The following is a 13458-nucleotide window of genomic DNA, read 5'->3' on the forward strand; positions in this document are numbered from 1 at the left end:
GGCGTCGGCGGATCGGCGGGTGGGCGCAGAGCTAAAACAAACGGCCGGAGCAGAGGCTGTAAGCAGTAGTCGCTCATCTATTGTATCTGCTGACGGGGGCCCAAGTCTGACCATTGAGGGCTTGACAAAAAGATGAAATGCAGTGATGCAGACGTGTCAGCCATTCTGAGCGGGCCAAAGAACGGGGTGGCTCCGTTGGTGGCTGTTTGCAGTGCTCCACATTGCTCCGCCGGAATCAGACATCGAGCGAGTCTTGTCTCTGGACAGTGGAAAATTAGACTATGCTGCTTGTATTGCTGACGTTACTGATGCACTCGTGCTGACTTAAGAAGAAGATCTTGGAGTCATGCGCAGCGAGGATTGGAAGAAGCGACGTGAGGTAATGATGCAAGGAGGTGGAAGCCACATGATACACGATGATGTTGACGATTAGCTGCTGATCGAGGAAGGGGAAAGGAAAGGGTGAAGAGCCCTGCTGACTCACCACAGTATTCAAACCTTAGGTAGCTCTGAGGCACAACTTAGCCCTTTCTCTTTCCGGACTAGCTCTCCGTCGGGAAGCCGGCCAATCCAACTTCGGAGATTATGCTCTTTGACTGCGATGACGGAGACGTTGCCTGCTTGGGCGAACTCATCCACGGCTCATTCCGTCGATCGGTATCGCACTTTTTGGAACCTGGTTCAGGAGAGATCCAGTTGAAGCGATTGTTGGGGCCTCGCCACTCGGTGAAGACCGAGAAGTGTTATGAATCTCGGACATTACCTATAGAAAGTAAATATACTGTGTATACTTGATGAGTGTCAAATGTTGTCAGTGCGTATGTACTGTCTATTGTAAATATCTACTGTAACTACCACACGCTCTATGAAACCGTGTCGTCAACATCATTATCACGAGTCATCATATCATCAACTCCACAATCACAGCTACCACCACTAAACCTTTCGTCGCACTAACCCGCGGAAGAAATCGAAGCTGTTGCTGTCGCTCTGTAGCTGCCACACGCGACCCGTCGGTCGGTCATCCCAGCCCAGCTCCTGCGCCAACAACAGTCCATAATCTCGAGTGATGCCCTGGATGCGAGCCCGCGCTCCTCCGGCCTCCTCCAGGGTGACAACTTGGTGCATGTGCAGCCAGTCCGCATAGTACTGATCCTCGAACTCTCGATCGAAGCCCGTCCGTAGAAACCGTCCGTACAATTCCTCAAATGTCGTCAGAATCCGTGCCAGCAGCTTCTCCAGCGTGATGGGGGCCGCTTTCGGCCCCAAAAATCGTTTCGCCAATGCCGTCAGCGACGTGGTGGGGGATGCGTTGGTCGCGTTGACCCCAATGCCTACCACCGAGATGTACTCGTTGGCGCAGTAGTGCGAATTCACCAGGATTCCGCAAATCTTCGAGTATTGTTGTTTCTCGGGGTGCTCCGGGTCAAGCGCGTCTGCAGGTTATCAGCAATGATGATACTAACAAAAATCCGATAGGAGAGATGGGTACATACACACGTCGTTGGGCCACTTCATCTTGACCGGCATGGCGTCGTAGCCTTCGTCGTACCGCTTGATACCCTGCACCACGGCCATCGCAGCCAAATATTGAATGAACACCACTGGGGCCGATTGAATCTTCTCCATTGGGTGTCGCAACACTGTCGAGAAGATCAAAGCCCCTGCAGGCGAGACCCAGACATTGGAGCCTCGACCCCGCCCAGCGACCTGGGTGGTGGCCGTAGCGGTGAAGCCGGTGGGCAGTGTGCGCAGCAGTTTCGGGTTTCTGACCGGTCAGTCATGTGAGCTGTCACAGAGTCGATCTCAAACTCAAACTTACTTTTCCAAAATCGTATTCGTACTGGTGACTACTTCCCCGTATACCAGGTTGGAGCCGAATTCAGAGGCACCCTCTTGGGATTGTCCCTGGTACTGGCGCAGGTGCGAATAAAAAGCATGGTGGTTGAAGTAGGGTGTCAGCTTGGAGGATGGCACATCGTCATGGATCACCAATCGCTTGACGATCGCGTTGTAATCCACAATACCTTCCGTCGGGGTCGCCGTCGGCGTCTCCGACAAGGCGGGAAGCGAGGCCTCCAACTCACCCAGGTTCCAAGTTCCGGGGCGCTCGATGCGGAATGTATCATTCTCATCCTTAAGAACTTCCTTATCACCATCCTTGGTGATATGCTCATCCCACAAGGTCACAAGGTTGGCCGTATCCGTAGGCTCCTGAGCTGACAGGTGCAGCGAGGAGAGCGAAGGCACCGTCGTCGTTGTTTGGCTCACTTGCAGACCCAGTTTAACTAGGCAGGCTTTCAAAAAGTCGGTGCGACCGGTATCATCGGCCGCGAGAGCATCGACGACTTTCGCATAGTCCGCACCTCCGTTCTTCTTATCCAGGTTGACGGCTGCAAACCTAAGTAGAAGAGAAAGCGCTGTTAGTTTCATGACCTGATCTGACCATCCTTTCAAAGAATGTAATTCGGCGCTACTTACTCTGGATGGGGACTCGTGAGGATGGCGGCACCTTCACCCACGCGACAGTAGACCACGGCCGCGGCGCCACCCTCACCGGGGTCAACATTGACCTCCTCGGTATAGCTGGCCAGCACCTCGACACCTCGATCGGCATACTGCGCTGCATCAACGAAAACACCCCCACCATTGTAGTAGCACCGGAACTGCTCCGGAACCACGCCCGCCCGCAAAGCGTCCTTGGCCACCTTCACCTCGGCGGCGCGGGCGCCGGCCTCACTGTGGTAGACAAATCCGGGGAAGGCACCCCCGCGACAGGTGCCGGGGAAAAAGGCCAGCTCGCGCTCGCCGATCACCTGCAGGGTTTTATCGCCGACCTCGAACTCACACCGGCGGCAGCCGTAGTAACCCCCCGCACAGAAACCGAGGTAGGCGCCCCCACGCTTGACGAATTGTTCGATGCGACGGTTTCCGGCACCGTTGAGGGCACGACAGTAGCCCATATCGGCACCGCCGGGGAAGACGAGACATGCACATGTCAGGGTCCAGGGTTCGTGGAGGAGCATGTCGGCGGTGACAGGGATAACGGCGTAGTGAGGGGCCAGTAGGCGGCGGAGGGAGTAAAGGCAGTGGCGGACGGACTCAACGGTGGTGCCATTTCCTAGGAGGCGAATACGTCAGTGTCTGCGGGATTAAATGAAGCGAGCAAAGAAATACGTACCGGAGTAGACAAGAACGTTGACCTTTTTCCCGGTCAGGTTGGGGGTTGTCGTCGCCATGGCGGAGGAACGGTTCAACCGTGCAACTTTCGGGTCTCGGAAGTTTCTCTTCGCAACTGCAACTCTCCGGTCGAAGAGCAGCTACAGAACAAACAATGACGAACAAGGAAGAGAGACAGAATCCCCCGGTTGAGAACGCGGCGGAGGACGATGATGAGCCAGACGAGTGGTGAGTGTGAAGAGGAGAAGAGAAAGAAGAGGGAAAGGAAGTGGGAGAGAGAGTTAACTCGGACTGACGGCGAATCCGACAGGGAGAAGCGGATCAACAGAACCGGCTGTGCGGGTGAGTCAAGAAGAGTCACCCACAGCCATTGACCTGGCGGTCTATCAACAAGAGATTTACTAAGTCATGATACAGACGAGCAGATGACCTTGAACGATTGCGTCTATCAGAAGAAGGACTGGCGCAGTTGCCAGAAGGAGGTGCGTTGAGTCCGGCTGCGGAGGCCATATACCCTCACATTGGGCGGAGCCTAGATGAGCTCTATGAGATACTGTCCAACATTATCTTGACCATCACTCATCCTATGCGACCTCAAACCCTCGCACCCAACGATCGAATTCCCTATGTATGACCGCTAACTCGACCTCAGATGGAAGCCTTCCGCGAATGCTGGAAACAGCAGGGCAACGACCAGCGCACGCAGACGCAGGATGCTTAGGAACCAGGGGTGGCCTGGCCGACGATGATTCCAGCAGTGTACTCTAAAGACTTCCAGTTAAAGTGATCTATAACCAAATCGCAACTCCCCCGGCTTCCTCACAAATCCAGTGTATTCCCACTCCACACCGCAGTATCGTCACGTGACTGTATCCCGACATTGCCTTTCCGCAGCTCAGCTTCTCTACCTCCGCACTCACTCATCTCTCTACTCCAAATCTCAATTCCCCCATCCCACCCTCTCATCACCCACAATGTCCCTCCCAACCCTCGCGCGTACTCTGCGCATGACGGCGCCCACAAAATCCACATCCCTAACGCGTCTCCCCACATCCACCACCCTCAACATCGCGCGCACCTTCACCACAACCCGCCACCACCAAGCAACCCAACCATCAGTAGCACGCACGAGACCCAACACCTCCACCTCCAACAACAACAGCAGCAGCAGCAGCAGCAGCAGCAACAACAACACCAACACCACCAATGCCACTCAACAAACCCCCTCAAACCAGCCCCAAAAAATCACCCCCAACCTAACAACCTCGGGCCTGCACGACCACCCGCCCTCCCCGCTCCCCACCCCCAGCGACTCGCCGCACCACCAAACCGAAGACCGAATCGACTGGACGCGCTCTTTCCACGGCCTATCCGCGGAGCCCTTCCCCAAAGAAGCAGCCGACATCCTCCTCGCCCCGACCGACCCCGAGGAAGTCGAGATCAAGCCGGACGGGATTTTGTATCTGCCGGAGATCAAATACCGACGGATCCTGAACCGGGCGTTCGGACCGGGCGGGTGGGGGCTCGTGCCGCGGAGCGAGAGTATCGTGACGCCTAAAATGGTGACGCGGGAGTATGCGCTGGTTTGTCATGGGCGGTGAGTTGCCTTTCCTCCCCCGCACCCCCCAGAGAATAACAGGGTTGGGTTTGGGATGATGCGGATGCTGACGTTTTGCTCTCTGGTGGACAGTCTCGTTTCCGTCGCCCGCGGCGAACAGGATTACTTCTCGCCGGACGGGATCCCCACGGCCACGGAGGGGTGCCGCTCCAACGCCCTGGTGCGCTGCTGCAAGGATCTGGGCATCGCCAGCGAGCTCTGGGATCCCCGGTGGATCCGCAAGTACAAGGCCCAGTACACCCGCGAGGCCTTCGTCGAGCACGTGGTCAACAAGCGCAAGTCCAAGATCTGGGTCCGCAAGGACGATGAGGTCTCGTACCCTTGGAAGGAGACGAAATAGGTTCGTGTTTCTTTTTGGAGGGGGTAATAAACCCTTTTCTCCTCTTCTCGTGTTCTCGGGTTTCGGGGGAGGTGTTTACTGTATGTATTATGGATTGTATAATAGACTTATGGATGGTAGAACGAAAGGCGGGTGAAATAACAATATCCCTTCAGATGATATTATCATACTATTTACCTGCGTAAACCACATCGGTTCTTGTCAAATACACATAACATATCAGCTAAAGTCAGTCTTTTGCTTCTTGGGGAATAGATCTTTGATAATAATACAGAATTCACGCCATTCCCTTCCCCCTATGGTGGAATCGAATTCAATCGTCACTCGTGATCACACTTTATTCTAGTTTGCTTGCGTCTTTCGGTATCTCTTTGTTTGTGCTTGTTCTTGTGTCTTCATTCTTATTGACCCTCATACGGGTTCCGCCGCGGGGGGTATGCCCGAGGCTGATGCTCCTCTGCCGACTCGCCTGAATAGGCCGTCCGCGACGAAGCCAGTGTGTGTGACGAATACTCCCGTTGGCCCTCGGCTGACGGCTCCGCCATCGACGGGAGCTCAAAGGGCTGGTTGGGGTCGTACGACTCCTCGGCGGGATTGTAGTACTGGCCCTGGTAGCTGTAATATTCCGGCTGGCGCGCGACCGAGAACCCGTTCACAGCTGCAGCTGCTGCACCGGCTTGTTGGGTCTGGGCTTGCTGGTTCTGCTCAGAGACTAACCGCACGGGCTGCTGCTGCTGTTGCTGTTGTTGCTGCTCCTGTTGCCGCCGAGGAGGCACCGGCTCAGACAGGACTGGCACACCACCCGTGGCGGTCGAGATGATGTTAGCGGTGCCCTCCTTACGCCGGCCCGTCGACTGTTCGCGCGTCATCGAGCCGTAGTTGACGCTCCGCGTGCGCTCCTGGCCGGGCGACCCGGCTGGGGTTTGATACGTGTCGACTTCCTGGCCATCACGGGAGCTTGGGTACGTGCGGTCGGCGTGCTCGGCACTGAGTCCCTCGCTGTAGGAGCTGACGGACGCACCAACTCCACGACGTTGGATGGAACCCGGCGACTGGCCCATGTCAAAGCCGGTAGAGCGCGACTCGGTCGTGGCGAAGCTAGAATCCGGGGGAAGGCGTCGAACAGGCTCGGCGGACGAGGCGGAGTCGCGTCTGGCGCGCTTGACCACATCCTCGACAATGATTTCAGGGGTGTCCTCCAGCTTGTCCTCGGGCTTCTCCTCATCGTCGCCACCACCGGATCCTGGCTTGCGGATCGGCACCCGGCGTACCGCGGCGATCAATGCACACATGAACTTCGAGCGACGTGTCGCGCGGACTGCTTCGTTCGACCAGTTGGACTTGTGCCGGATATACACGCTCAACTCCAACTTATCCATGTCACCGACGCCGCTAACATCGATGGTGATGTCGGGCTGGAAGTCACGCGAGTTGTCCTTGTCGCGCACGAATCCCTCCAGCTCCTCGCGGAGGCGCTGGATGTTCTGGAACGTCGTGTCAAAATCGATGGGAACCTTCAGGACCTCGTGCATGGCGTTCGCACGGGTGAAGTTGTCTACCCACAAGCCGTTGAGAACCGAGTTGGGAATCTGCGTGATACGGTGGTCGTTGACGTTGCGAAACACGGTGAAGAGGAGGGAGATGCGCTCGACGAAGAAGGGCTTGTCACTGATTTCCACACGGTCACCCACGTCGAAGGGGTGCTTGACGAAGAGGAAGATACACGAGCCCAGCACTTCCTGGGCCGTAGTGGAGAAGACGAAAGAAAGGGAGAGCAGAGAAGTGGCACCTGCTGCAATGACCGTGCCAAATCCAGTCGTCACGAACGAGACAAAGACCAGAACACCCACGATGAATGCCACGGTCATCAAGAGGTTGTCCAAGACTCGAGTGGCCTGGTCAATGTCATGCAAACTGTGGTTCAGAGCCTTTTTGTTGCGCTGGACTTCTCCAACCGCCAAGATCATCTCGTCCAAGCTGATATCGCCGTTACCGTCGCGGTCGAGCATTTTCATGCATTCATCCGCCTCAACTTCCAACCCCGTGCCGAGAACCTCACAAATATCTTCGAAATACAAGGCATCCCGGCCCTCGACCACGAACGACATCCAGATTCTGCGCGCGAGGGCTTCCGAGGTTCTGCGGTGCTCCAATGCCCCTGTCACGATCGAGCGCGTGGAGGTGTTGTTGAAAACTTGCTTGCCAGTAAGTTCTTGGGCGACATCACCAAAGGCACCTTTGACCTTGCCACCGATTCTCTGAACATTATGGCCAATTTTCTGAACGTTCTGACCAACTCCGCGAATGAGACGGAGAGGAGCTGAGCCGCTGGTGGGTATGCGTGTCTTGCTCGCGGGGTTTTGTAGCAGGAAGTCCGCAATGGCGGCGTCCTCCTCTCGGAATTCCTTGCAGTGCATGGGAAACATCTGACGAGACGCGTCATACAAGAGACCGATAAGGTAGACATTCCGCTTCCCTTCTTTAATGCGTGCATCAAACTGCTTCCGATGGTAGCTGATGGAGATCAAATGCACGAGTGCCTTCTCGCCCAAGAAGATCAAACTGCAAACGAAAAGAGCGAAAAGGATATTCTTGATCGACTTCTCCCATGACTTGGTCGAAGTGTCGTTGATCTTCTTCTGGTGGGGATTTTGCGTCATAACCTGGACGAAGGCTCAGTCAGCTTGTGGTAAGGCCCAGTGGTCGAAAGGAGCGTCTCTTACTGGCAAAAATGTCACCAAGCAAACCACACACCACAGGACGGTGGCGATCGGAAATTCGAGCTTTCGTAAGATAAGAGCATACTTGCGGGTTCCGGAGCTAACAAATCCACACAATGTTTGAAAGACGTAGGGAATGATCCGAGCTGCGAGCTTGCATGCCCACAAACTGATCCAGACAATTTCAAACCAGAAGAAGAACCAAGGAAGAGTCACTCCGCCGATGGTCGCGTCCTGCGCGGCCGTGGCTCCTACAATAATCGGAACGGCGAGTAATAAAGCGAGCGGTATCACGTAGATCAGGTAGCGGGTAGCGATTGAGTAGTTGAGGACCGCCTGGTAGAAGCGGCCGACACGAGTGATGGTACCATCTTCGGGTTCATCGATAGAACGGCCAGTGGACTCGTCGATTCGCCTGCGCAAACCGGGATTTGGTGCGACGAGTCCCTGCTTTTCTTCGCTATTATCGACCGGTGGTTGATAAGGGCCCGGGGAGTCGGGTCCGTTGACGCTCGACTTACGAGCGCCTGTTTGACCGCGACTGGAGACTGAGTGCAGCGGGATATCGATTGTAACATCATTAGGGTTCAGCATATTGTCGGGAGCCATGTCGCGAAGCTGGTGGAAGCGTTTGGCGGACAACCGCTTCTCCGTAATGCCAGGCCTTCCTGACATCAGGGCGGCCGGACGGGGGGAGGGCGATATAAGAACGATCGACTAGGGTGAGGAGTCCAGAAGCTGCCCGGCAGCCCCAGTGCGTAAGCGCAAGCGCAATTGGCGGGAGGGGGTGAATCCCAAGCGATTCCCACCAGAGGCAAAGCAGGAACCAACGATCAATGGCAGAAAACGAGTGTGCTGAGTCCACCGGTTCGTGTGGAGTTGATGGTGGGTCGGATGGTGTAAATTGAGGAGACCGCGTGGATTGGACCAGCGATCGGCAGTCTGTCGAGGGAATCAACAATTCCGAAGCGAGTGGTTTAATTGTGATTACTGCCCAGGCTGAGACCGAAAAGTGAGCGAGCGAACGAGTGAAAAGACAGAGCCGGTCGGGGAAAGAAAGTAAGAGGAGAAATCAATAACGAGAGGTGAGACTTGAACGGGGTTGAAACCGACACAAAGGACCGACCCCAGGCCAGGCGACAGATAAGAAGGCGGAATGTCAACAAGTGCATGCGACTTGTCAGAAAATCCCCCCAAATGTCCGGCCAAGTCAAAAAAAAAAATGAAAGAGAATAAAAATAAAAAATAAAAATAAAAATAAGAATTGAAGCAAAAAGATGGAAACCCACGCGGACCATGTTTCAGTTTTTCCCGATGTGTAGAATGGAAGACTAAGAGAGGGCCCTGAAGTCATGGTTGTGCAATTGGAGGGGGCGTTGAAAGAGGGAGAAAGGAATCTGTCGATCATTCTTGAACCACATTGTTGCTGTCGGACTGGCAACTCAAATATTGACCATTGCTGGTCACTCTGCCTATTCCCTCGATCTTTGTTGCATCAATTTCAAATAAAGCCATCTCCTCCGGCTTGATGAATAGATTGATCGCATCCGATCGATGCAGAAATGGACAGAGTCATGGAGATATGGTAGCCCCCACTTGAGAAGTGGTGGCGGTGGGAGAAAAGCGAAGTTGAAAAACAAGTGGAAACGAAACTCTGAACCTTGAAGCTGAATGATTTGATTGCCTGCAGTGCTCCTGAAAAGAAACCCCCAGAAGGACCCAAACAGGCAACGGTCATCCCCTCCACCAATCAAGCCTCTACCCAGCCCGGCCCTAATCCCTCGTCCTGATCAGGGCCAGACTTAGGGCTTATCTTGGTGTTGTTTAGTCTCCTAGTCTGAGTCCCCCGCCCCACCCAAGAGAACGCCACTGGTGTTTTCCCACTGCAACCCAGGGGATTCCCTCCGCCGCCCCCTCAGGTACGGTCGGGGCGTGAATGGACAATTCCTTCAAGATTAAGGATGCCTGACATTCTACATCTTACACGGGATAGAAACCACATACTCAGTCACAATTCAGGAAATTCTCTCCTCTTCACCTTGGCTCTCCCATCGACAAAGGGCCTAACCAAGGGATCTGGGCCTGTCACTCGAAACCATAAAAGTCCCGGTCTAGGCTCAGCACGGTGCCGTGTGCGTGTGTGTGCGGCACGGCTCCTTGTAAGGCTGGGCGAGGGCTTCAGCTCGACGCCCCTTAATCTCAGGGTCAAACTCGCCTCTCCTGAAACGGGATGCACACTGTCATATTTACTGTACGCAGTGGCCGCTGGCTAGCTGCATGAGCCTTTGGAAGGAGGGGGCTTAGTTCCAATAGGGATCAGTTAGCGGTCTCTTCCCATCTCATGTAAACTTTATTCCGTTTCGGGCAATGCAGTATCCAGAGTGTGAGTTCATAAAGGCATCACAAGCCTAGACAAAAAGGACGATATCATTCAGCATCATCATTCCCAAGACCCAGTCTTTTTTTTAAGATCTCCCTATCGAGATCCGAGGGAGAGAGATAGAGTGCCTGTCCACTGTGTCGATCTACGAGTATAATGTTCCCTGATATTGACCCGTCTGGAGTCTTCTCCGCATTGCTTTGTTTCTAAAGATAGAGAGGCATGACATTATCATGACCACATGGTCGGCCGAGTTGTGCATAACTTGAGCACAATCTGAGGGTGACTCCGTCAACGACTTCTTTTTCTATCAGATGATGCCAACATCCAGACGTCACCATTGTTGGGTTCATGCTGTACCCAATGCCAGTGTAAGACATACAGCTCATTTTTGAGACGCCTCCTAAGGATCAGGTGTGTTGGGTGTGGTGTTTGAGAAGCCCGGGAGGGATTTACGGTCTACGGGCAATATTATCATCATCGTAACTATGCAGTAACAACGCACGGCTATCAGGGTCTATGGGCTTTTCGACAGTTCGGTTAGATTGGGTCCCCTACTGCCACGATGTAAGGCTGGGGTATCTTGGACGTCCTTTGCGACCCAGGCACATATACAAGCGCTTCTGGTCTGTATAGAAACAGACTCTACTCAGAGTAAGAGGACTCCGTACATGTCAATCTCACTGGCGAGCAACGACCGACTGACCTGTCACTTCTGGGATGTCTGTTTGCTTCACCGCCGTCGTGAGTTGGCCAACCTCAACTTCCAGGCCTCTACTGCTCACAGACGATCAACAGCCAGCGCGATCACTGTTCCCAACACGCGTGGTGTCTATAGCCTTCTGGGTGCGAGTCTGAGAGTGGATTTGCGCGATCGTGCAACAAATGTACGATGGGGGCTGCACCAGCTCGCCTAGTTGAAGCATTTCCCCCAGTCCGTGTAAACACCGTTGCCAGCAAACATGGGACCGAGAGCGGTAGACGGGTAAAAGCGATTTTTAATGCGTCAACGCATCAGGGTAGCAAGACGATGGTTCTGGTAATGGTAATAGAGAGGTGAAGGGTGCGCTCGGCAAACGGAAAGCACCTCATTCCCATTTCATCAGAGATGGACGGAGTAGAAGCAAAAAGAGATGACAAGAGTGGGATTCGAACCCACGCCACTTGCGTGACTAGGAATACTGCTCAGAAGAGCGAATATATGTGATCAGGTTGCCTGACCCTAGCGCCTTAGACCGCTCGGCCATCTTGCCCGGTTGTTGAAGAAAGCAACCTAGTAAGCACACATGTTCCCCAACCAGGTATACAATGCCTTGAACTACTACTCTGATGCTTGGACGCCGGCCGTCGAACACGGGCTAGTCTTGCTTACTTGGTCTGATCATGGCTGTGCGCTGAGTTGAAGGCACAACGTCTCATGCAATTAACCCGCCTCACTTGAATAGGCAGGCTGTAGGACGATACATAGCACTATTGACTGGCGGTTGGCGGATGGATTCGCAATTGAACTACGGGTAATCATATTAAGTCGCACCCGCTCTACCTTCGGCGCAACTCCGAGGGCGTGTGCCGCATACTCGATCTGTCGCTGTCAACGACACGATGAGGTCATAGCCGTATGCACGACCCGATGCAACGCATCTCGCTTGGATGCACGTCCGATGAGTGAGAGGGTCTGCGTCCAGAAACCGGACAGGAAAAAAAAAAAAGGGGGGGCAAACTCAAAATCGGACCGCAGTGGGGTGTCTGGCGTGGCAGGGCGGGAATGGCCGACACTTTGCTATGGTAGTCGTATGCAGGTGCAGGACAGTGGCAAAACGAAGTAAAGCAACGCGATGGTATGTGGGTTGATGAGTAGGGCAAAAGTATTCGAGTGGATAGGTGCAAAAGGTAATGACAAGAGTGGGATTCGAACCCACGCCACTTGCGTGACTAGGAATATTGCTCGGAAGAGCGAATATATGTGATCAGGTTGCCTGACCCTAGCGCCTTAGACCGCTCGGCCATCTTGCCTTGGATGCTGATTGGAAGTGTTGGTGGCTCTATGCACGGCGAGAAACAGGAGGCATGTCGCTAGGTGCTTTCGGTTCGCAGACCGTTCTGGCTATTGCATGGTACCCTACTATCAAACTCCAAGGTGTCAGATAAATAGGTTTCTGGGATCCTTGTTGTGGTATTCGCACGCTGCAACAATTCCAGTAACCCCAACATCGTGTGGCCGAGCCTCTGCTTGCAGCCTTGTGTCATGGGTGATGGTCATCGCAACTCTGTGGGAAGGCAGCCATTTGCCGGTGTATTGATGCACATCTCGGGCTATTCATTGCTGCATTTGGGTTCGTGGCTCTTGAGGGCTCGGCTTGATTTTCAGTGTGCTTGAGACTAGTCTAACCGGAGAGGTTTGTTGGCTCTTGGCAGCCATTGCGCTCGGTGTATACCAACATGCTGGTGCTTGTTGGCGTATGGTGGTATACTATTGGGTCTGGTTGTCGGTGTCTTGCCGTGGTCGGTGTTCCATGGCCTGTGTGGTACCTCGCATGACACACTGTGCGTGATCCTTTTGTATGTGGTATTTGATACATGCCTCTGCTTGTGGCTCGTGTCCTTGTATGGCTATCGGTCTCCGGTGTTCAGGTACCATGGAAACGCAGTGGGTTTTGTTCTCGCTGAAAATGGCAGGGGATCTGTCAAGTCTTACTTGTCATTGTTTTCATATGCACTCGCCTGGTGCGGCCCTTATGGTTGGTTTCCCCCTGTCCCCCCCCTGGCTACCCGATATATCTCGCGGTTGTCTCGTCATGGTTGTTGGGGCCAGGACGTATAGGTGATTGCTGGGGATGTTCTGTGGTTTCGTCTGGGGTGTGGTTCGTGCTTTTTGATGCTAACCGGGGGTGGCTTTGCTTTCCAGTTCTTATTGTACGTGTTGACTTGTTGTGGCTGTTTGTTTTCATGGATGGTGGTCTGGTCGGCCGGGAGGCTATGCCTTCTAGTAACTATAGCATCCAGCCCGAAACAATATATAACCACAACGCAATGCACCACTTCAGTCCACCACCACCCAACACCCCACAAGGATAACTTATACTTACTACAAAGAACAAGTCGGCAAGCCCAAGTACTATTTCACAACACTCAGCGAATACCTCCAGCACAACCACCCCAGCACCTCAACTCCAAACTCACACATAAATGATTTTGGAATGCGCCGGACTAGCTTGCTTTC

At 54.0% G+C, this 13458-nt stretch overlaps 4 protein-coding genes and 2 non-coding genes across 6 annotated transcripts; 2 read left to right on the plus strand and 4 right to left on the minus strand.

The window, feature by feature from the left end:
- Nucleotides 1–936: 936 nt before the first annotated feature.
- ASPACDRAFT_49734 (biotin--[acetyl-CoA-carboxylase] ligase BPL1) lies at nucleotides 937–3239 on the minus strand (the record flags this gene model as incomplete). Its single annotated transcript, XM_020202283.1, has 5 exons — nucleotides 937–1436; nucleotides 1497–1768; nucleotides 1823–2401; nucleotides 2482–3121; nucleotides 3182–3239. The coding sequence occupies 5 exons, from the start codon at nucleotides 3237–3239 to the stop codon at nucleotides 937–939; spliced, it is 2049 nt and encodes a 682-aa protein (XP_020059966.1).
- ASPACDRAFT_75165 (uncharacterized protein) lies at nucleotides 3230–4130 on the plus strand. Its single transcript, XM_020204373.1, has 4 exons — nucleotides 3230–3408; nucleotides 3491–3522; nucleotides 3598–3662; nucleotides 3833–4130. The coding sequence occupies exons 1-4, from the start codon at nucleotides 3335–3337 to the stop codon at nucleotides 3899–3901; spliced, it is 240 nt and encodes a 79-aa protein (XP_020059967.1). The 5' UTR covers nucleotides 3230–3334; the 3' UTR covers nucleotides 3902–4130.
- Nucleotides 4131–4427: 297 nt separating this feature from the next.
- Nucleotides 4428–5138, plus strand: ASPACDRAFT_18863 (putative mitochondrial genome maintenance protein Mgm101; the record flags this gene model as incomplete). Its single annotated transcript, XM_020198417.2, has 2 exons — nucleotides 4428–4777; nucleotides 4871–5138. Coding segments are annotated over 2 exons (618 nt in total), but the record flags the coding sequence as incomplete, so codon positions are not given.
- Nucleotides 5139–5668: 530 nt separating this feature from the next.
- On the minus strand, nucleotides 5669–8533 carry ASPACDRAFT_11277 (serine/threonine protein kinase; the record flags this gene model as incomplete). Its single annotated transcript, XM_020195669.1, has 3 exons — nucleotides 5669–5767; nucleotides 5852–7801; nucleotides 7862–8533. Coding segments are annotated over 3 exons (2721 nt in total), but the record flags the coding sequence as incomplete, so codon positions are not given.
- Nucleotides 8534–11372: 2839 nt separating this feature from the next.
- Nucleotides 11373–11491, minus strand: ASPACDRAFT_t60. Its single transcript has one exon. It is a non-coding gene; the product is annotated as a tRNA-Leu (tRNA).
- A 641-nt stretch (nucleotides 11492–12132) lies between these two features.
- On the minus strand, nucleotides 12133–12251 carry ASPACDRAFT_t59. Its single transcript has one exon. It is a non-coding gene; the product is annotated as a tRNA-Leu (tRNA).
- Nucleotides 12252–13458: the final 1207 nt, after the last annotated feature.

The sequence above is a fragment of the Aspergillus aculeatus genome (genome assembly GCF_001890905.1).
Source record: "Aspergillus aculeatus ATCC 16872 unplaced genomic scaffold ASPACscaffold_2, whole genome shotgun sequence".
Taxonomy (NCBI): domain Eukaryota; kingdom Fungi; phylum Ascomycota; class Eurotiomycetes; order Eurotiales; family Aspergillaceae; genus Aspergillus; species Aspergillus aculeatus.